Source organism: Fulmarus glacialis, unplaced genomic scaffold (genome assembly GCF_000690835.1).
Source record: "Fulmarus glacialis isolate BGI_N327 unplaced genomic scaffold, ASM69083v1 scaffold1754, whole genome shotgun sequence".
In the NCBI taxonomy this organism is placed as follows: Eukaryota; Metazoa; Chordata; class Aves; order Procellariiformes; family Procellariidae; genus Fulmarus; species Fulmarus glacialis.
Window position 1 is genome coordinate 11,880 of NW_009207203.1, and position 22,669 is coordinate 34,548.

Sequence of the window (22,669 nt, forward strand, 5' to 3'; positions counted from 1 at the left end):
AATGCCCCTTAATTTTAACAAGTTCCCATTTGGTTTAACACCTGCTGTGAGTTCTGTCTTGTCTTTTCGGTTGTATTTGCCACTTTGGTGGTGTTTCTGGCTGTCAGAGTCTTACAGAGTTCTAATGAAGTGCGACACTTTTTTCTTTTCCCCACAGCTGTTATTTGTCATTTGATATAAATCTGCCTTGTTACAGTTTTATTCCTGAATAAATGATAAAAGGACAGTTAGTATCAGAAGGCAGTGCTGGCGTGAGAGTTTCTGCTTTGTTGCTAACGTAGAAGAAGCCATCGCTCTCCTTTTAAAGGCTGTGTTATGTCGCTGAATTTGGGAAAGACTTTGAACTCCTGAGGAAACCAAAGCCAACCTCTTCCTCTCTTCTGCCCTTTGCTACTGCCTTGTCCTAATTAGCAGTTAAACTCCATGCCCTGCACTCCTGGAGCTGAGACGCTGGCTTCTGGCAATCGCTCCGGGTTTGTTTTTCATTGTGGTGCAGTCGACATAGTGTTTCTCCACTGTGCTCCCAAACGAAGGCTCTTACATCTGCTGAGTTAGCAGACATGGGCCCATGCTCCTTGGGGTGCATCTTCCCCACCCTGGAGCTGGGGAGATGTGACAGCCAGAGCTGGGTGACCTGACAGCCTGGGCAGGGCGTGCCCCTGGGGAGGTTCTTGGGTGGTTCAGACTGGAGAGCTTGCTGCAAGAGCTGGTCTGTGTTATTTTGTGTAAATCTGTTACTGAACCTGCAAATCTTGGTTCCTTCTAGCTCTGACCTTGCACATAACTCCCTGGATTCCTAAGAATATATACAGGTACTTGACTGAGCTATTTGAGTCTGTTAAAAACTTCACGTGGTTGTGCAAGGGTGGCCCTGCCGGGCTGAAGATGACCTCCTTGCTCTCAGAGGTGTTTCTTGAGCTGCCTAAATGAACGTACAACCCATGTTGGTGCGTTCACATGCCTGACAGGGAAATGCACACCGTATCACGCCATTCTGCCAGCGCTGGTCAGAAAGCTGAGAGCGTTTGCTGGACTCCGCTCAGTTTCTCATTGATGTGCAAAGCTCTTACCCATTTCCAGCAATGCACCAAGCAAATTTTTTTGACAGAATTTCTGCAAAGCTCTTTGAGGTGCACGCTAAGCTCACCTTAGATCTCCCTGTCCTGTCTGTGTTTCTCACAGCTTGCTTTTGGGGCTCCCTGTGAAGAAGGAGGTGGGCAACACGCTGTGAATTTTTGTTGCCTACCTTGATACGCGTGTGTTACCTACTGAGGACTAGAAATTCTCGATCTTTCTAACCCTGTCAAATCAACCCCCTCTCAGGAAGGTATTTTTAATGATATGTGATATTGCAAATACCCTTAAGATTTCAGGATGAAGGTATGACATCTGTGTGTGCACTTGGACACAAGGACTTCTCACTAGAAGCCTCTGTATTAAGCCCATGCTTCATTTCATCCTTAAGTATTCTGTTACTTTGGAGTTTGTTGATAAACAAAAATACTTCATTGGGGACAGATAACAACATGGAATTTCAGCAATTAAATGAAAAATATCAGTGAATCCTACTAAGGAGAGGAAATGGAGGGTCACAAATGGTTCTGAAGAGACAGGGAGGCAGGAAGTAATATCTTATGCTTAATGAATTACAGCTCTTTAAAAAAAGCTGTTGTTAGATAAAGAAAGTCTAGGAGTGGGGAAGAGGGCTTTTCAGAAATTGCATAGAGTGAGTGAGGTTTTTCTTTTAGAAATTTAGGAATCTTGACCATTTCCCTTGTCTTTGGAGAGGCTGGCAAATGAAAGTGTGTCCTCTCAAACTGACAGAAATTCCAACACTTCAGGAGTGAAGTGAGTAAGTAAGGCAGCGTGAAAAGCCGTAGCTCTTCCTCTATTTTGCCCCTGCCTGGGGGAAGGTCTCATACTGACTTAAGATGCTCTTGAGTTATTCCTTTGTTTCTGAATTTGCTCAACCAGCATATGTCTAAAACTTCTTTTTGTAGCAAGCATGGTGGAAGGCAGCTTGGATTTGAGTAAGGGCAATGTCCTTGATCTAGAAATGCTCCCTCTTGTCAGTGATTTTTAGGAGGAGATGCTGTGCCTGAGGGGGATGGTCAACCGACCTCCCAGGGTCCCTTCCAGCTCTGTTGTCCCTGATGGGTTTCTTAGTCATACACTTGGCCATACAAACACTGAAGGGGGGAGCAGAGTCTCCCTTACCAACCACCCACTGGCTTAAAAGGTCCACTCAGGGTTAGCATTTAAAGGGTTGCACGCAGCCTCCCTAAGTCTCGTTAGAGCCCTCCCCAGCTCTAATGAGTCATGAGGCTCAAGTTGCACGTTACCACTTTGAAGTATCCTGGCATGGATGTTAAGTAGTTTCAGAGAGAAGAAATCTCTGTGACTTATTTCTTGATGAGAAAAGTTCAATAGAGATAAAAAGAGAAAGGGGGGGAAAGCTTAACGGGACACTAGAAGAACCATCACTTGATGGTGATTATACAACTCTAGAAGTAGGCCTGCCCTTATCATTACAGATGAGAAAGTAGGACTCGGGGGTATTTCAGGATTAGGCAACTGAGCTAAGTACTTCAGAGTTTCTTCGACTCACTTGGATGGCCTTTTCTCAGCATCTTTTATTCTTTCTGGTGTTTTTTGCTGAGGGCAAAACGTTGTTTGTGTAAGAGCAGAATCCAGCGATGCTCTTGTGCTGGAAGTTGTTGATGGCAGAGATGTCTGCCAGCCCCGTCAGTTATGATCCACAAGTGCAAGATCTCCCTTTTACTGTGCGTATTGCTGCCTACAAGTATGGCTACTTACTTCAAGAGGTTCCTCCAGTAATTTAGGTGTCATAGTCCCATGAAATCTTACTCTCCTTCAAGCCAGTTTGATATTCACCACCATTAGACTCCCTACCGATATCAGTGTTAGAGCACACCTGTATGAACCATTTGTTCACACGGGCTCATGTCGGAACATGTTTACTGTGGACTTCACTGCAAAACCCTCTTTTCTCTTTTAATATCCCCACACATTACACCTCAAAGATAATTAAGTTTCATAAGTAATTAGGAGAAAAACAGAAGCAGATGTCTTCCAGCAATACATTTGGGACTCCCTAGTCTGAGTTTCTCATATCATCGATAGTTTCTTGCCGCCCATCCTGTAGCCAGTCTTGACACGAGTCCTGTAAGCCCTGTGGAATATTTGAAGTGAAGCTTTTGCTGAAGTTCTGGGAAACACTGTTTTTGGACTCATTTCTGGGAAAACTGAAAAGGTCCTTTAGGGCATGTATTGTTTTTTTGAGGTTATTTTTTCCAGTATCATTATTATTCTTATTGAATCAACTTTAACTGTTTGCATTGGACTTTCGCCGATGCAATTGTATCAGTGTCCCTGAAGTGTTCCCAGGTGAAAGTAACTCTCCGTTTCCAATGGGATTAGTAAATAGTTGTGAATGAACCAGGAGGTCCAGAAGAGATGTTCTTTTACTTTCTAGTCTCTTACTTACATGCACTACTTCTCTCACAGTTCACATAGTCGTGATGAAGCCATCAAACCTTGGCTCTCTTTCTTTCCCTGTCTGTAGTGTGAGGAATATTACTCCTCTTCCTAGCAGATTGTGAAAGCTGGATGAAGAGTAATTCAGGTAGCTCAACCTTTTTCCTTGCCATGGGGCTGGATGCTGGGTTTGGAGGACTGGCTATGCACAGGAATGTAAGTAGCTCCCCCCAGGTATGCTGCTTTCCTCCTCCCTCATGGTACCATTTCTCTTCCAGCCTCATCCTCACAGCATGTGCATGCTGTGGCAGTACCTGCTTCATTCCCAGGTCCAGTGTGAGGCCACAGGAGAAAAAAACATGGGCTGGAAGGAATTCTGTGGACTAAATCTACCCCATGGTTTGTTTTTTTTTTTATAACCTGCTTTTATAACATTGGCCACCAAATCTTTGAAAAAATATATTAAGGTCATCAGAAGAAAAGCCAATCTATTGCAGTGCAGCACTGTAAGGCATAGCAGGACCATGCTGTAGCCTACGAGGCTATCGCCTTGGAGATAAATGGGATCCCAATTATGTTTCTTTTCCCTAACTCTAGCAGCAGCTGCTGTGCAGAAGCAGAATAAATATCCTACCCTGATTATCACCCTGCTACTGCAGTAACACCCGAGCCTTCATTCAGGTAACCTCTATTCGATTCGGTACTTAACTGTCAGACCCTCTGCTTTCAGTGCTGAAAAGATGAGCAGAAAGGAGCTGGTTTGTTACAGTGATTGGTGAAAAGGCCATTTATGAGAAATCTGGTGTGTGCTCAGCACATCTTCATCGACACCAGGGTGTGCTGGCCCCTGCCCATGAGTCATGGTCAGCAAGGCCTTTGCTTGGCCAGTGAATTCCTCACCCCAAGCCCAGCTCGGGGAAGGACTTTAGAAGGCCAGCTTTGGTTTAGGAAGGCATGCAGGCTTTGACTGATCAGATCCTGAGGTGTCAGGGTGCAAACGTGGTACGTAAGACAGAAAGCCCCAAGCATGTTAAGTCTGAAGAATATCTAGGAACACCAAGGTGAGAGTAAAGATGGAGAGAAACAGGCTTGCTTTCCCTCCATCTCCTGCTAGCCATGTTTTTAGCATGTTTACTCAATGCGTTGCTTATAGCAAGAGGAGGAGGATGCTGTGTCATTACAGTGAGGACAGGTTTAACAGCTAGAGATTTTCCCTACCTATGTGAGATCGTATTCTGGTTCAAGGAATGGCATTTGTTTACCCTCTCCAAAACAGATGAGAAAGGAATTTCAGCTAAACAGTCTGTATGGCACAGACTAATCTGTCTTGGCAGTGGAGAACAGGAATTCATGAAGTTCCTGAGGAGGCAAAATTTGCTAGAAAGGGAAACAGCCCTCCTTAGACCAACCCAGAACGGAAAAAGCAGATAAGCTTCCTCTGGGCACACGAGCCCATCTCAGCATCCGCGAGCTGAGGCCGCTCAGAGCACAGCTGCTCTGTCTTAGCATGTGTACCCAGCATAACTCTGTTCTGTTAACTCAGGCTCTTCTATTACTATTCCTCTATTGATTTAGGCTTAGTTATTTCATATGTTGATTACTTTTTTGTCTAAAAATGACCTCTATCTTTATATGGCAACTGACTTATTTTTATGTTAGTCTCTTGTTCTTGTTGGACAGAGTTTGGAGGTGATACTGATGCCAGGATCAGGATGTGTTAGAGGTCTGTCCTGAGCCTTCATTAGAAAGGGAGGCTGGATTCAGGGCAGCATTTTGTGTTGTGCTGGTCTGTGTGCAGACTGAGCTTTTTCTGTGTGATCTAAGCTCAACTTGCTCTCTCCTGAAGTTGGGTACTGTACAATACTACTTTGTTTCAAGTCTGAATGTTTAAAAAGGATATTAGGTTGTATCTTGAAAAGGGCATCTGAATTTGGTGTCACAGCATCTGATGCAGCCCAAAAGTGAATCTATGTGTGTGCACAAACAAACCTCATAAAAAGCACCTTTAGGTCTTCATAGGAAAGCTGGCTGCTTTGAGTCTCCACCTCTTTGCCTTGGACAGTCCTCACCTCACACAACTTCTTCGGACCATCCTAAGGCTTAACCAACAGACCAGCCTGTATTGCCTGTAGCAGACTTGGACAAGATTTGGTCCAGAATGAGGTAAAGGCTAAATGTCCTTCACTGATAGAAACATTTCTGTGTGGTGATTTTTTTTTTTTTTAATAGCTTAATAATTTCCATATACAATTGAAAAGAGTTACAAGGAAAAAAATTGCTTCCCACCCCCACCAACTAACGAGAAAGAGCTGGGACTGGAGAGAGACTCATCCCTGGGGTGGCAGGGCTGGGGGGCCAAAACAAGCTGTTAGTTGTGGCAGGGTAACATCTGCTCCTTGCAGCGGAGGTCCGTGGGCGTAGTGACTGGTGCTGTCACCAAGGTTTAGTCAACAAACCGTGCTGGTGCAGCACAGGGAGGAGCAGGAGCCAGCTCCTGGGCTCAGCTGAGTTGGTTCGGCAGCGCTTACCAGGGCAGTCAGACATGAATTTTATCGCTAAAATCAGCTGTGTTTTCAGATCTGACCATACGCTCTGCCTGTCAGCTGCCTAGGAATCGGTTGCTTGCACATAGCTCCTTTCCAGGCCAGTTACGCACTTTGACTGGCACCAATAGCAAAAGAGCATTATTAAGTCTATTAAGCCTGAGTTCACAGATTTTATTTTAGAATAGGAACAGATGGCAAATGGTGGTGGTACAGCTGCCGGGACGGGGAGAGGACGGATGCTGGTTTGTCATTTCAATGGATGCTGGCAATAATTCACGTTTATGTTTATACAGGGCCTTTCCTGTTTTAGAGCACTTTACCAACCAGTTGATAAATAATGGGCTTGGAGTTAATGTGGGCTGGTAGAGCTCATCTCTGTGCTCGTGTGGCCAGTGTGTGAGGGTAAACGTAAGAACATCAGCCTGCACTCCCTACACAGCCTGGATGGGAATTAGGCAGCTGCGTTAAGCTGTACCTTAAGACTACCACTCAGCAGGGATTTCAGGCAGAAAAGGAGGGTAAACAGCTGGAATTCAGAGGGTGGCACTGGTAGCCAGGGTGTCAAGTGGGAGTTTGGGCACCTGGACTCACTCTCCAACAGCTGCGAGAGGTTTTGTTTAGACTCTTCCCAAAGACCTGCCTTCTCCCATGAGAAGCTGCCATAGGGAATAGGTAGCCATGCCATCCCTGTGGAGTCAGACACTGCCGTGTGGGCTCAGCTGGCACTGACGGAGGTGCTGAGGCTTGCTCTCGCTTGGTGCAAATGGGAGGGTGGCCCCAACAGCCTCCTGCCTCAGACACTTGCTCTCCATCAGCCTTGCTGTGAAGGCAGGCGGTGTTTCCGAGCCCAACTTTACCCCAAGCATTTGGAAGTGATACAGGGAGGAACCGAGTTTTTAAGTTGATTGGCTTGCTATCTCATAGCCTTACTGCAGGCTATGAGTTTGATGGATATAACAAGTTAAATGACAGGAGTCTGGGGCATGGAAGTACCAGAAGGGGTACTTTTTAGCACTTTTTTTGTATATGTTAAGAACCAGATCAAACCGCCACTTATTCCTCCTCCATTACTAGCAGTTCCAGTTACCATAATTGCATCCAGGAAAAACATCACACTAAGAAGAACTAAGTTTAGAAATCCAGAAAAATTGCAGCATCATGGTTTTCCCTCATGTGAAGGGTCAGAACTTCCAGGAAAACACAGGAAGAAGTCATTAAAAGGCACATAAATGAGCAGAAAATGGTATTTTTAGAAAGTTGAAAATTGTTGGAGGTAGATAAAATGTCAACTTTACATAGCTTCCCCTTTCTTTATAATATCTTCAGATCATCTTTTTGGGAAGGCATGCCTAAGCTGAGCAGGACGTGTTAGGATTAATGTGGAATAACAGGGGGAAGCTTTCCAAACAGTGTTTCTCTGGGATGGTCTAAAAACTTCTTTTTGTTTTTAAAATATCTGAAACTGTGAAAAATGGGGAAGTCGCTCTGCACGCATACCAAAAGAGGGCCAACCCCTTTTAAAAGGTCCAGAAGAAGAGGTAATTAAATTCATTTTTATTCAGTTGAGAGTGAACGTCCAGCTACCATCTGCGTCACCTCAAGGGAAAAATCACCTCCTTTACATTGTTTCCAAAGTAATGGTAAGTGATATAAGGAAAGATATGAAATCATGTGAGCAGGGCTGGTCTCTAATTTCCACAGACTTCTGAGCTCAGATATGACTTTGAATCTGGCTGTCCTTAACCAAATGGAAGTTATGTATCTCTGGGGTGTAAACACTGCAAATGGTTGCCCTTCGCTGCATTCAATTAGAGCAGCTGAAGGCATGGCTCAAATATGTTTTTGACAGCAATACAATTAAAAGGTCATGACCTAAAAGTAAGTCTAAAATCCAGTAACCCAGTCCTCCACCTGGCAGTGTAAGCAATTCCTTTCTTTAACCATCAGCCAAAATAATACATGGTGCATAATAAAATAAATGTAATTGAAGTGCTTGGGAGCCGGTCCTTTCCCCTTCAGTAAATACTGAGAGGTTCTCCTCCTCCTCCTGGAAGCAAGTCTTTCTCACCGGTCCAGAGGGAAAGGCAGCTTTCACGCAATCATGGTGATATACTGATGAGACAGCTAATGAAACTTGCAGTCGTGATGCCAAAGTGATGCCGAAACGTCTGGTCACGGAAGGGCGCAGGAGGAGGCTGAGCGTTCGCTCTGCAGACTGCCTCCCGCCCGGCCTTGGCCTTGCTGCGGCGCAGACGCCGGGCTGGCGCACGGCAGGGAGCAGCACTAAGCGCCCACGGTTTTCCCGTAGGGAACGATGCCAGTAAACCAGGTAATGGTTGGTAGGCCAGAGCATACTGCTGTTCTCTGGCTTCGCAGTTGTGCTGAGAGATCTCAAAGGACTTTTGCCAGGAAAAAGTTAAATTATTCTGGAGTTTTATGCTTTTGTCTAGGACCTTCATGGTGTCCTTAAATTGGATATTTCCGTGTTCTCTAACCTTACATTCTAAGGATGCTCTGGGCTGGCAATATCTCCTGTCCTGTCTGTTTATTACCCTCTGTATCATTTTATGCAGCACAGTCAGAATTTGAGGCCAGCTGGCAGCCCAGCTGCATTGTCTGTTTAGCTGCAGGAACCATGCTTTATGCCCCTCTGAGTCCTGATGGAGTAATGATAACAGATAATTGATTGAATGCTTTTTCCTTTCTTTTGTTTATTCCTCTCTTTGAACAGACTCCCTAAATACACAAATAAAATCCTCAATTAAAATTTGTGGATTAATGAATTGAACAACAGATAATTTTTTTTTTTTTTCTTTTCCTGTTGCCTGGATCTCAGGGAGAGTTTCTCTGATTTTCACTTGTGCTCCCCTGTCAAACATTTTCAGTTGTCAAAATGGGTGAGTACACGCTGGGCTGTTGTACGGACACATCAGACGCATCAGTGCTTATCAGAATGCTGAAAGGAGACAACAATTAACAGTCTGGGATTTCTCATGTGCCATTTTGTTGCTGAGTGTGCGGTGTTCACAGTGCCCTGGAAGCCAAGAGCTTGCATGGAGCTGTGACATGGGTCGTAGTCCCCTGTAGAAGGATGGTTCTTAATGCTCTTTGATGGGGCAAACACTGTCTTCCTCAGAATGACATTTTAGAGTTTGTGATAAAGAAATGCTTGTCAGAGTGAGGGCTGCAGGATCAGGATCCCAACGTCACAGTATTATTATCCATCTAAATTACAGCAGTATATGATCACTATGATTGCTCATGCTCAATGGTATCTTTATATTATAAAAAGAACAAAATTGGTCTGAAAGTGTTTTTTATGAACTGCCACTTAGTTTGCAGAACGGAGCACGCGCTTCATGTCTGCAGACTGGAGGTTAGTGGAATACAAGCAAACTCACAGCGAGTGGCAGGTAAAAACAAGAAAAGGAGGCTATCAAAGCTTATAGAGTCTTGTTGCATGCTGAATAAAGCTTTTAGGACTTGTACTGTTTGCCCCAAGCAAAAAGATAATTTTGTTTCTGTTTTGCAGTGAGTATAAGCTTTGGAAGGTTAAATAGAGTGTATTAGGTTATGGTAAGCGGTCATCAGGGGCTTGCTTTACAGTCATGGCCTGTTAAATTGTTTACTGAACCTTATTTTATATATATCTCTCTGAGATTGATGTGAGTCTTAATTCCAGTTTATCTCCTTGTAGACATGAGTCTGTTGAGTTTTTCATAAAACCTGAAAGGACAAACATAAAGTTTAAGATGCTTTTTATTATAAGCCACAAATAGTAAGATGTCACCACAAACATACCAGTCACCCCAGTAAACTTTTAGCATTATGTCACTGTGTAGCATCTTAGCACGTTTTTCTCAACACAGGTTTTTATACCTTTTCTACAACTGTCAGTTATTCTGGCTGCAGCCAGACAGACGTCAGGATCTGATCTCACTGCTGGGAAGAGGTTGGGACAGCGGGGGGACTGGTCATGCAGTGAGCCCCTGTGGCACTCATGTCCATCATGCTCATGGATCAGCTTCTCACCTGCTGGCCTTGAAGCTGTTGTATGTGGTTTTGTTTGCCACAAATGCTGTGCTGGGCACCAGCTATTTGGGAGCAACTTGGATGCCTGCGAGGTGGCTGGCAGGAAGGGGCAACCTGGACAGCAAAGCCCTCTTTCCTCCTCAGTTGGAGCTGGACCCTGCCAGGCGAGCAGAAGTCGATCTGCAAAACTGTCTCTTTGCTTTGGTGCAACTCCTGCCGCTCAGGACATTTCAATTTCAGCATTGTGTTTACAGATAACAGTGTTAACTTCAGACTGCGTTGAGCAGCTGTATCTTGTTAACCTGAAGCAAACAGTTCTGTAATATTTCAGCAAGAGATGTGAGTGTAAGAGAGCTTTATACAGATAACAGAGAACAAGAGTTTTGGGTGCTTGCTTTGGACATTTTGAGATGTAGAAAAAGAGCTGATTTTCAGAAAAATATTTTACCTCCTTCACCTCCCCCCCCCAGCCTTTTAACCCCGCTTCTGGGTTCAGGATACCTAAAACACAGCCCGTGTGTACTAAAGGACAGCCTACAGCTGCTGTGTGGGAACAGCAGGGAGAGGCTAGAATCCTGCGACTGGAGCTTGTGCACTGAGAGATTTCCAACAGCCCCTTGAGGCAGGCAGGGCCAATGACCCTCGTATTTGTACAGCGATGCTCAGTTAATCTCTGTAGAAGAATGTTGTTCCTGTTGTATGGAAGTCAGGTGCTGTTCGGGCAGCCTGCCATTGAAGACCTTTACATGTGTGGTTTATTGATTTGCAGAACTCATAGCGGTATTTCCATGTTTCCTAGCACCAGGACTTGACAATAAGTCCTCAGATAACCTGTGTTGTTGGATAATCCAGGCAAAATGAGAGGCAGGGCCGGGGAACTGCTGGAATACAGGAGCAGGCTGTTGGAGTGCGTCGAAACAGGGTTATAGGAGTATGGGAGGGAGGAGGAGAGCTCAAAGGCAGCTCAATGGCAGAAGATGTTCTGGGATAAATTCCCTTTTGTATTACTTGCACATGCTTATAATCTGTTCTGCTGCTGGGCTTTGGGTTGTTTTGTGGGGTTTTTTTTCCAAACAATTTGTGGATTACACTATGAACAGTGTATGATACCTCTATAATCTATAGCCTTGTGTTGGACCTCTGTAATGTAAAAGGATTTAAAGTTTCTCTGAAAAGGTGGCCAAGTCTGTATTACCAGTATGCTTGTGACGGACTTGCCTTTCTCCACCATTCATGCTTCTTCATGTATGACTCTGTAACTGGGGGATGGAGCATGATCCAATTTATACTAAGTAGAAGTTAAAAACGGAAAATGTGAAAGCTAATGAGGAGGTATAGTCACATGCCAACAAAGACGAAAAGATACATATGAAAATAGAGTCACAGAAGTAGATTATTTTAAATTTGAGATGAAGTCCTGCTGGTATTACTTATGGGCAGGACTTCTTTGTTTTATAGTGGAAAAATGTAAAAAAATATAGTGAAGGTCATTGGCAGGAGTCTGCTCTTTACCTTCCCTAAGAGCCACACATCAGATGGCTTCCCATTCTGCAATGTTTTTGGGAGTGAGGGTCAGATCTCATCCTGCAGAGGACAAGGACACGAGCCTTTGGCCGCAGGGCCCAGCACACGGTGGTCTCAGAACAAACCAGGGATTGCGAGGCTAAAGCAGTTTTCAAAACCAGCCTGTTGTTATTCAACAGGCTAGTGTTTAACTCATGTTACTCTTATTTTAATAATTAGCTAGCAGCCAGTTCCCATACTTTGAAGGGCGTGTTCTGCTTTGGGGGCATGCAATGTGCCCCCTCTTTTCAGTACTCGGTCGTTAAAAACACACTGATTTTCAGGACTGACTGGCAAGTGGCTATTACATGAGTCTGACCTTCATGTTCATCTCACCAGAAGAAAAATATGAAGTTGACCACATTGCCAAAAAAAATGGAAGATGGGTTTGTTTCTGTGAAGTAGTATTGGGTGAACATTTCTGACCTTATTTTCAGGGACCCGACAGCCTGCCGGGGCGATAGGACTTCTAGCTGATAGGAGAGCCAAGACTGCAGCCTTATTTTCAGGGACCCGACAGCCTGCTGGGGCGATAGGCCTTCTAGCTGATAGGAGAGCCAAGACTGCAAGTTGAAAGCACAGAGCAGGGGATGGCAGGTTTGCTCCCCAAGTAAAGGAGGAGATTATTAATTCTTGTCTTGGTAAAATCGTCTCATTTTCTCCCTGCTGGAGCAACATGCAATGAAGTGGTGTCAAAATAATACACACAATACTGTGCTCTTGGATTGAATCCAAGCTACTCAGTCCATCCTGTGAATATTATTTTAATAGATTTTTTCCCTCTATATTTTTACTTCCTCCCAACTATTCAAGTTAGTGAAGAAAGACTGACAGAGACTGGTCATTTCTCCCAGCAGCTGGCAGTGATGTGAGGCTAATAATTTTCCCTATGATTTTGCTAAGCTTTGGATTAAATCCACCGATGTGCTGTCTTAAGTAGTGAATATCCAGCTTCGTTCTGCTTTGCCTGATTCAGAACTGGGTGTTGAATGTGGCTGTCTTTCATCCCCAGCAAATGCAGAGGCTTTCTCTCCTACTGCCTGTGTATATAAATGTGTATCCAAGTGGGACAGGTCCAGTGAAGAGGGAGGGTTGTTGTCCCATCAGTGGAGTCTGTCTCCAGCATCCTCTGGAAGTCTCCTAAACTGGGTTGCTGATACCTCTCTGTCTCTGTTTTGCTGTCTTGAAAATTGTTTTGGAAAACCTTTCCAAAGGGAAATTCTGATGCTGGGGATGCATTTTGCTTTTTGTTGAAGTGGCGTATTTTTGATTGAAGGAATAAAAGTTTTGCTGCAGAAGAGCATTCCCTCTCTAGGGTGCCTGCGCGAGCACTAAACCTGACCACAGGTGGTTCTGCCCTTGACAGCGGGCATAAATAGGGTTAATTATATGGGGACCAGGTTCAGTGACTGCATTTTAAAAAGGTCTAAGTAAGATATTAAATCAGCAAAAAAGCAGCGCTGAGGCACAACAGCCACGGAAGTTGTGTGCTGTGGTAAACCTGTGTATGTGAAATTTCTTTCTAAAAAGATTACAGCGCTTCGTATGACCCCTGCTAATGTTTATTTTACAATGACGCTTTGTGTCAGCTGTCTCAGCTGCACACTGCCATAGGCTATTTCTCAAGTCTGGACTGTTTCCTAGTCAGCGTGAAGTGGACTCTGCTGCCTGATATGAACTGTTGACTTGTCCTGATAGTTTTTGTTGGCAACAAACATAGCAATGAGCCAACTGCAATGGCAATGCGGCCGTGATTTCTGCCAGCCCTTGGGTGTATTTTCCAAATACTGAAGCCAGTGACCTAGCTGAACTGAGATCTCAAAGTCCCTTCATGGATATTACAGAAAAAGACCTCTTTTTAGTGTTTTTTTCATATAATCTGGTAGACAGCAGGATATGAGGGTTTGAAGAGAAGGTGCAGGTGTGATCAGTGGGCTGGGATGTTGCCTGTAACACATAGGGGCATAGGTGTTAACACCTTAAATGTGTTAAACATAGCCTCTACTGGTACTCTAGTAATATTTTCCTTCCTGCCACTGCAGATATACCTGAAGGTAGTAGAGCTAGGAAAAACAACTACTTTTTCTAGTGTGCTGTCCTCTAACTGCATGGTTGAGCTCCTCCGGAAATGACAATTTGTCTAATCATCAAAAAGCTGAATTTTGACAGATGTCGTTTTCAACATCATAGCTGGTCCTGTAGTTACACCAGTTCCCAAAAGACCTCAAGGTCCCTTTCTTAATGCACGCCTCTACTCTGACTGACAAACTGAACAGAAAGGCTTTTTGCCTACCTAAAAATACACCAGACTCGTAAAATGAGCAGTAAGTGCTGTTAGGAAGTCACTGGTTGCCCGGACCTTTGGAGGCTGCTCCACACAGTGGAGTTGACAGGTGTTGTCCCACGCAATGTGCCATTTTCAATCCAGCAAGGCTTAAATTGTTTCATATTTGCACAAACTATCAACTCTCTTAGTTTTATAGCGTAAACGGACAACCTGCAGCATATACTTTGCAGACATGGCTGACAGCAGCTTATTAATCATATTCCGTGCCCAGGCCCAGACAGTGTAGGAGTGACTGACCTTCCATATTGCGTTGGACAACTTTAATATTGAAGGAATAGGAAAACATACCAAATAAGATAAGCACATAAAGGCTGGCTGCACCACGGCTCCTGGAAGAACACATGCTCGTTAGCATGAACACTACAGAAATTCTGGTGAAAACATAGCTGTTCACATGCAAAAGACCAAAAAAGACCTTCCCCATGCAACTGCTGTCAGTGCGATGAATAAACCACTGAAAATTTAACCTGCTTGCCCCAATTCTTTGGCCCATGATGGACAGAGCTTATGTAAAGTGTCACTGTGTGATGTTATAGAAAGTATTGTGTCCTGTATAGTATTTAATGGAATTAAGTTCTCTGCAGGACAGCAAATGCTAGGTGGCTGCCTGGTGACTACAATCGTGTTGGCTGATTAACAAGGAGAACAAAATCCTTCTCTCCTACACAACTTAGAGGAACGCAGGAACCAGGGCTGCAGCTATAGCTGAGTTAAGGTTAATGCTTCCAGTTTAGAATTTTCTTAAGAAGGAATATGCAGGTTAATCATGCCTAGTTACTCTCCATTGCTGTTATGAGTAAGAGCAAAGTCTTATTTTCTAGGGTTTCAAATTCTAAATGGAGGGTAGAGCAAAGCCCATGAGAAGAGTTAAGCCTAAAGAGGAGTTCTGAGTTGCACGTTATCTATCTGGACCTACGCTAACCTCTCACGGTCTCTTCTCCTTTTTTGTAGGCAACATCTTTGTCGTCAGTTTGTCTGTCGCAGACCTTGTAGTTGCGGTTTATCCATATCCTCTGATCTTGAGTGCCATTTTCCATAATGGATGGACCATGGGAAATGTTCACTGCCAGATAAGTGGGTTCCTGATGGGCTTAAGTGTCATTGGGTCCATTTTCAACATCACGGTGATCGCAATCAACCGCTACTGCTACATCTGCCACAGCCTTCAGTACGATAAGCTCTTCAACCTGAAGAACACCTGCTGCTATCTCTGCCTGACCTGGATACTCACAGTGGTGGCAATTGTGCCAAACTTCTTCGTTGGCTCCTTGCAGTATGACCCCCGGATTTACTCCTGCACCTTTGCCCAGACGGTAAGTACATCGTACACCATCACAGTGGTGGTGGTTCACTTCATCGTCCCACTGTCCATCGTGACGTTTTGCTACCTACGGATCTGGATTTTGGTGATTCAAGTCAAACACCGGGTGAGACAAGACTGCAAGCAGAAGCTCAGAGCAGCTGACATCCGGAATTTCTTGACTATGTTTGTGGTTTTTGTCCTTTTTGCTGTGTGCTGGGGACCGTTAAACTTTATTGGCCTTGCTGTTTCGATTAATCCTTCAAAAGTACAGCCACACATTCCGGAATGGTTTTTTGTCCTGAGCTATTTTATGGCCTATTTTAACAGCTGCCTCAATGCTGTGATCTATGGGCTTCTTAACCAGAATTTCCGGAAGGAGTACAAAAGGATACTGCTGACACTCCGGACTCCCAGGTTGCTGTTCCTTGATGTCTCCAAGGGTGGGACAGAAGGGATGAAAAGCAAGCCATCTCCAGCCGTAACAAGCAACAACAACCAAGCTGAAATACACTTATGAGTCAGAACAGTACTATTTATTCTGGATTACAGTTGTATATATAATATATAAGAGCCTTTCTATGTGTGCATTTCACAGCTGGTGTTGCTGGGCCCCTCATGCAAGGAAGGAGTCTGCTTCTCATGCAAGGAAGGAGTCTGCTACCTTTCATGCTTAGCTTATTGCTGTGACATCAAGGCTTTGAATAAGGATTTTCAGAATGGAAATGACTGATCTTTATCCTTTTTTTTTCCCTATGCCATCTTTCACCATGTGCCTAATTAATTGGTTTGGTTGCTTTTGCCACGAGCATGCCAATACCCTCGAAAAGGGAAGTGTTCAGAGTGCATGGAGAAATGCGGTTACGCTTGAAATGCAAACTTCCAGAGCTGGCAAAATCGCCATGTATTAGAAACAAATCTTTCTCCCCTCCCTCTGAATTCTATCTTTTTAGCGTTAACATAACCCAAACTGTAGCAAACAAAGTGTAAACTGCATGACCTTTTACCTTTTCAGTTAGGTAACAGTATTAGCCAGCAGGCATACATATGGGCACGATGACTTCCACTGCGTGTGCATTCGTTTTCCTTTTTCTTTTCTCTTAAGGGTTAGAAGCTAGCCTGGGCTGGATGTGGGGCAGGCAAAAGCCAGACCTAGTCAGTGTCTGATGCACTCATTTTAATCGAATATCTGCAGATATTAAGTACCCTTGCACTCTCCTTCTCAGGCCATGAGTAAGAGTATAACATATGACATAATCTATTTGGAGCCTGATTCTAATTTAGGCAGTATCCTGTCATGGCCAGCATTCACTCCAAATGTCTTTCAGAAGTCCCTGCTACATGAACATCATAAAAAAGATGAACATAGCAGAGTCCCATCTGTTTAATGCAGATGCCGGCCTTTAAGTTCCAATAATATTTACACTTGCAGACAAAGGGAGAAGGGGAAGGAAGTGTTTGTTCCAAACATCTCTCCTTTTGCCCACCACATAACATGAATTTGATGGGGAGTGGGGGGAAGTGGAGATTTTTTTTCCACTTTATTCATGTACAAAACTGTAATTAATTCGTGAAGATGGGAAAGCTACTTAAGCGTATTCACGCATCAGTTCTCAGTTAAAGCCTGAACTCTGTTATCTTTGTCATTTGAAACAATGTCCTGAAGTGCTGGGAAGGCCAGTATCACATTAGAAACAAGCACATGGGCAAAGATAAGGCTGTTTCTTTAATGGAGTGTGTGTGTGTGGGGGGGTGATGGCAGCTGTCTGTAACTATGACTTCTTCTTTTTTTCCTTAGCTTTATTGTGAATTCATCTCCTTATGGTTTTAAATGTGTGGATCCTGCTTTGAAACGGTCCCATAAAATCAACAGGTAAAACTCCCTTGGTGCAACTTTACCTTCAAGCTAGCATACCTGGCTTGATGCTGGTGTACTGAGAGGCACAGCAGGAACTGTGCAATGGAGAGGAGCAGGTCTGAGCCCTGTGGGTCTCATGAGGACAGCAGTCAGCCCTGCTCCTGATCAAAGAGTGCGGTCTTCCCTCTTTGATCATAGTCAAAGCAGGACTAGTTCCAGGGTTGAACCCTGAAACACCGAGAACCAGGCTTTGCAATAGCATGTAGGTGCCTAGAGATGGAGGTACGTAAGATTTACAAAAACCCTGAGCAGGCCAAGTGCCTAGTCCTTAGTGAAGTTAACAAGCCATTTGTGCATTGCTTGCTGAAAGCAACTTGTTGCTGAACGTCCCTTCTGCTGATTTTTGGGGGGAAGATGAGCTGAGAGAGATTAAGCCCCTTTATGAAGAGGGCCAAGAAACGTTGCATGGCGGGCGCATTGCTTCAGTGAGGACTGCAGTGTGTGTGCTGCCATGTGGTGAAAGTTGCTGCAATGCAAGGGGGGGTCTCTGCATTTATAGGGCACCCTGGCCCTTCATGAAGTTTCAAACTTGAACATCTCAGCCACTTCAGATGACTATTGTTTTAAAATGTACCGCAGCCAGCCTCCCATAATAGGAATCAAACTGAGTTCTGCTTTGGCCTCTTAATCTGCCTGAGCGTGGCCAAATAAAGGTATCTTGACCCTCAGAAATAATGTGGTCCGTTTGCCTTCCAGCAAAACCGATCTAGATGAATTCACACCATTCCATGCAAACAAAATAATTTTGTATCAAATTTGGATAAGAAAAGCACCGAGGAATCCATAACTGCAGGGAGTGTTTGTCCCGTTGTGCCAAGATGTCCCGTGTTCTGCGACTAGTCTTCAAAGTCGTTTGCAATTAGTCACAACAGTGTTAGTTAGATTCACATTAACAAATAATTTTAAGCATCTAGTGCCAAGCCAAATATACTCCTTTAAGACAATCATGAAGAATCTTGTACAGGTTTGCCAAATGTCTCAAATATTCCACAACTGGGGTTTCATCTTACAGATCCTTGTCTTTTTAACTGAATGTTCAGTGAAGGCAATGTGGTATTTTTTTTTCCTTAAGCTTGTATTTGCACTATTTCTTATTCAGGCTCCAAAGTAACAGCCAGCAAGCATTTGAACCAAACCAAGTAAGCCAAAAAGGTCCTGAACAGGCAAGCTGTGGAAGTCTCTGCTAGCACCTGGTAGGAAGCGGAGCTGCAGGAGCACGATAGGGCATCTCCCCAGGACTTGCAGAGAGTCACTCCTGAACCAAACTATGCAAAGTGATGGGGGATCTGCTCGTCTTCTGCTGTAGGGTCTGAGTCCGACTCCTGCCCAGGTCTTTGCAGGGGACAGGCTAAGTACCTGCTGTGCTGGGGTGGGTCCTGAGCAGCTCCCTGCATGTGCAGACCCTGCCACCACTCCACAGGGCAGGGATGGATCTGCGATGGGCACCATCCATCTAACAGCACAGAGAGCTTGCCCTAGCACAACCCGTTCAGAAGTGCTTTGGGTGTCCCAGTATAAGTGAGGGCTGCCCAAGGGTGAGCCCAGAGCTGGGACGATTCAGCCGCCATGGTTGGAGTCCTGAGCTCAGTCCTGCTGGAGCTGAGGTTTGCAATATGAAACATGAAAAGCAGGGAACATGGCTTCAAACAGAAAACACTGTGCCATTTGCTAGCACTTTGATACAGAGACAGTGCTTAGGATAGGACTTATTTTAAGACTACCCAAGCAGCTCCTTATTTTTATGTTAAGAAATGGTTGAAAGGGTACAGAGAATTTATTTTGTCAACATTTGTTTACAGAAAAAGGGAAGTGCGTCTTAAACTTGGAATCCTGAGCAGTGTCAGAGTTTCCCTGTGGGAATCTAGCTTTTATCCAAATTTGAGCTTTCAAGGAGATCCCACAGCTTAAACCACGCTCTGCCAATTCCACCTGTTGCATACCTGGCCTTAAGTCTCAGAAATAACATTGAGATCTCCTATAAACTGGTTGTAAATCACTTGCTCTTGATTTGACGTGGTGGTGTTGTATACCTATTCTAGCCCCAAACTCTAAAGTTGTCGCAGTGGACATAAACTTACGAAGAGACAGTATTGCCGTGAAGGAAGATTAATCTCTTGCCACAAAGAAATACTTTTGGATGTTGCTAATGAATGTTGTTTAATCTATTTAAGAAGAATGTAACCAATATATTTATATATAAATATATATTGCATATGCTGTTTCCATTTTATCATTTGATTAAGAATCCTTCAGTATACTTTCCTATTGCTACTTTTGTTCATAAAGTAGATTCATTCCCTTTACCTGTTAAAACTGTAATAAATCTGCCATGGGACTGCTTATTGATTTTTTTTTTTTTCCCACTTGCAGTTATTTTGTAATAAATATTTTGAACAACAGCTTGGGTTTTGTTGACTCCCAGAAAGCAGATTGAATTGACAAATATCATTGAGCTCAGGCATACCTCAGCTGCCCAGCTCAGACCTGGAAGAGAATGACCCAGTGCATCTGGGACATCTCCTTAGATTCACGTGTTTTTCTTCCACCTGCTTGTGAGCCAGTTGCCTGATGCACTTCATTGGGGAAGAAATTTCATCCATACTGCCGTTGGTCTCATCACTGTGTGTTCCTCCAAGGCCCTTTGCCTTTCTTGTGTCTATGTCCATCCATCTGGTGCTGTGGAAGCAAAGACTGTGCCACATCCATTTCCTTGCCCTACAAACTGTGTTGCAGCTGGGAGGGAAAGCACAGCTGTGAACGGGAGGGTGTGGGAGCCAGGGTGGTCACAAGTCAGGGCACGATGTGGCATTTGGGTTGTAGGGGAGGGTTGGGGACAGAGAGAGTCCCTCTGGGCTGGAGGCATAGTGAGAGCTGCCACACACTTGGCCTCCATTGAGGAACTTTGTGAGGATGACAACTGCTGTATCCAAGATGTTCTTCTTTTTTTTTTTTTCCCTCCACCTCTGTTTTGGAGCAGATTTTGCTGTATTCATGTAGTTCTTCAGACAATAGGTTCTGTCCATAGGTTGCAGCAATTATATTTCCATGATGGCTTGACTGGAGCTGGTTTTTGGGGAGTCTCAGTGCCACTTCCGAAGCGGAGGTGATGGGAGTATGGAGGGTGGTCCGGTTGTAACTGCAACTTGAGCTCTCTATTTGATTTTTTACACAGACCAAGTGCCTTGTTCCTGTTTCCTAACCAGATACCATGTGTAATCATGGTGTTAAGGTAGTAAAGGCTGGGATTATCCATTAAAACAAAAAATTGCTGAACAACCACGGAGCAGACGTGTTGAATGAACAAGCACTGTTCATTCAATGACATCCCAGAGCAGTACTGCTACTTTTTTTTTGCTAATCTTTTTCCACAGGCACTGGTCTTCATCTGCTGCTTCCGCAGTAAAACCTGCAATGCTCAGTGATGTAACATGCTGAAAGCAGTGTTTATTATAGTTGCAGATCCCAAAATGTCTGTCTGAGTAGAGCTGCCAGAAAACCCTTGCACAGACTCATACTTGCTATTTCCACCACGTGGAACTGAATGAATTGAACTGTCAGAAGTGAGGTGGTGTTATTTATTTGCTTACTTGCCACAAAGTGTAGTAGCTGGGAGATAAGATACAGCTATAAAAGACAAGAGGTGCGATAATTCAACACGAGGATAAAATCTCACTCATGGTTACTATTTAGAAATCAATATTTGTCCTAATGTATTTACTTCCAGGCTTATAATTTATAACATGAAGCCAGTCAGTAAAGAGCTGCTGCATATGTATTTGGAATTTTATTGGAAAAATGTAAATTACTGGGCCTAATGCAATATTTCTTACCATAAAAGCCCTGAGATAAGAAACGCAGAATGGGTTCTTGCAAGAACTCTGTGACGGGATATGCAAATTTTTTCATTGGTGATAAGAACCATAAAATTTGTATCACTCATGAACTGTGTTTGTGAATGGAAGCTCCATAATATTGTTAACTGAATTTTCATTTTGTAATGCTTGTTTATAATATCCATTATTCATATGCCATAAGTAATGCACTGTACAGCAGAGCTAGAATTTACAGTATGGGGTCAGTTTCCAGAGCAAAAAAGGTGGGTCTGAACCATTAACTGAAATATGTTTCTATGATTTCTCCCAAGCATGGTGTCCCGATAAGGTTTTAAACTCAAATAATAGCTTCTAAGAGGCCAGGGAAACTTTAATGTCTTTTAGATTAGTGGTAACGGCTGTGCAGTCACAGCTTGATTAGATTACCTTTTAAATAGACTGAGCCATCAAACCATTTTATAAATCTGTCCAGTTGAAGCACATAATTTATTTTGTATGGAGAATATTTTATAGGTAACACATTTAATAAATTGTGATGTCTTTCCTTCTGCATTGTGCTCCTCCTGTGAGCAAAACTTCTGAATTTCCTTGGAAGGAGGACGCAAAATTGTTTCCTCAACTGTAAGCAGGTTGCTTTGCCTCGAGGTAGGTTTCCAGTGGTTTTTTTAAGTGTGTAGGATAGAGGTATTAATGTGGCATCAAAATACAACCATCTCCTGGGTGAAAAGTGACAGCTGTTTTGCAATTTAAAAAAAAAAAAAAAGCATGGAAAAAAGCGCAAAACAATTTGCAGGAAAGAAATTGAAAAAGACAATTGTGGTTGAAATACGAGAGGAATATTTGGAGGGATTGTACTTACTCAAACTGGGACCTGGCCAGGACAATGAAGTTAACGAACCTCTTAATATAAAAAATGACCCAGGGATTTTTATGGCGCTGGGGCGCACAGCCGCTGTGGAGCCAGGTGTCTGGCTGCAGGAGCTCCTGTGGCACAAGCACAGAAAAAGGCAATACAGTAAGTAAACCCTAAGAAACCTAGAGAAAACCAGAGCGTACTTCTGAAAATATTGAATGCACAAGTGTATTGGTTTGGTATAAAAGTTTAGTAAGATTTTGCTTTTTGGATTTTTTTTCTTTTAAAATGAAAAACCAACATTTCCCTTTCTAACGCTTTTGAAATATTACAGAACACTGCCAGTCAACTTGAACACTCATTTTTTATTGGTATTTGTCCTGCCGTCATTGCAGTACTCTGGCTCCCTGTGACGTCGGCCTGGCACGGCTGGGGACAAGTAATTTCTTCCAAGCTTCTCCTGCAAGGGGAAATGGGTCAAAAAAAGTGTTTCAGGAGGCCAGGGCACGTGCAGCACCACATCAGCTTGTGCTGGAGGCCGGGCCCACGCCATGCTCGTGCTGCTGGCCTGGCTCTTCATACAGGCGGGTGAGGCGGCCGCCATCACAGGAGCCCCTCAGCACCTTGGTGGGATCACCTGAGGAGCCCGTGCCTTGAGGAGACAGGGGCTCTGCCAGTGCTTCACAGCCAGATCTTGAAGAAAATATTTTCCCTCTTTCCCCCCAGCTGTGATTTAGTTGTAAATAAAACAAACTGGTTACTGTCAAACGCTCCCAAAG

The 22,669-nt window shown here is 43.9% G+C and overlaps 1 protein-coding gene across 1 annotated transcript; it reads left to right on the forward strand.

Moving 5' to 3' along the window:
* Positions 1-7,027: 7,027 nt before the first annotated feature.
* LOC104072368 (melatonin receptor type 1C-like) lies at positions 7,028-16,043 on the forward strand. The gene is made up of 2 exons (XM_009575987.1): positions 7,028-7,205; positions 14,938-16,043. The coding sequence occupies exons 1-2, from the start codon at positions 7,028-7,030 to the stop codon at positions 15,804-15,806; spliced, it is 1,047 nt and encodes a 348-aa protein (XP_009574282.1). The 3' UTR covers positions 15,807-16,043.
* Positions 16,044-22,669: the final 6,626 nt, after the last annotated feature.

Excerpts from the sequence above, each read along its gene's own strand:
- LOC104072368 (XM_009575987.1), top strand. The coding sequence starts at position 7,028 with ATGGAAGTACCAGAAGGGGTACTTTTTAGCACTTTTTTTGTATATGTT. Across the intron at positions 7,206-14,937 it reads AGAAAAATTGCAGCATCATG|GCAACATCTTTGTCGTCAGT; the intron begins GTTTTCCCTCAT and ends CCTTTTTTGTAG.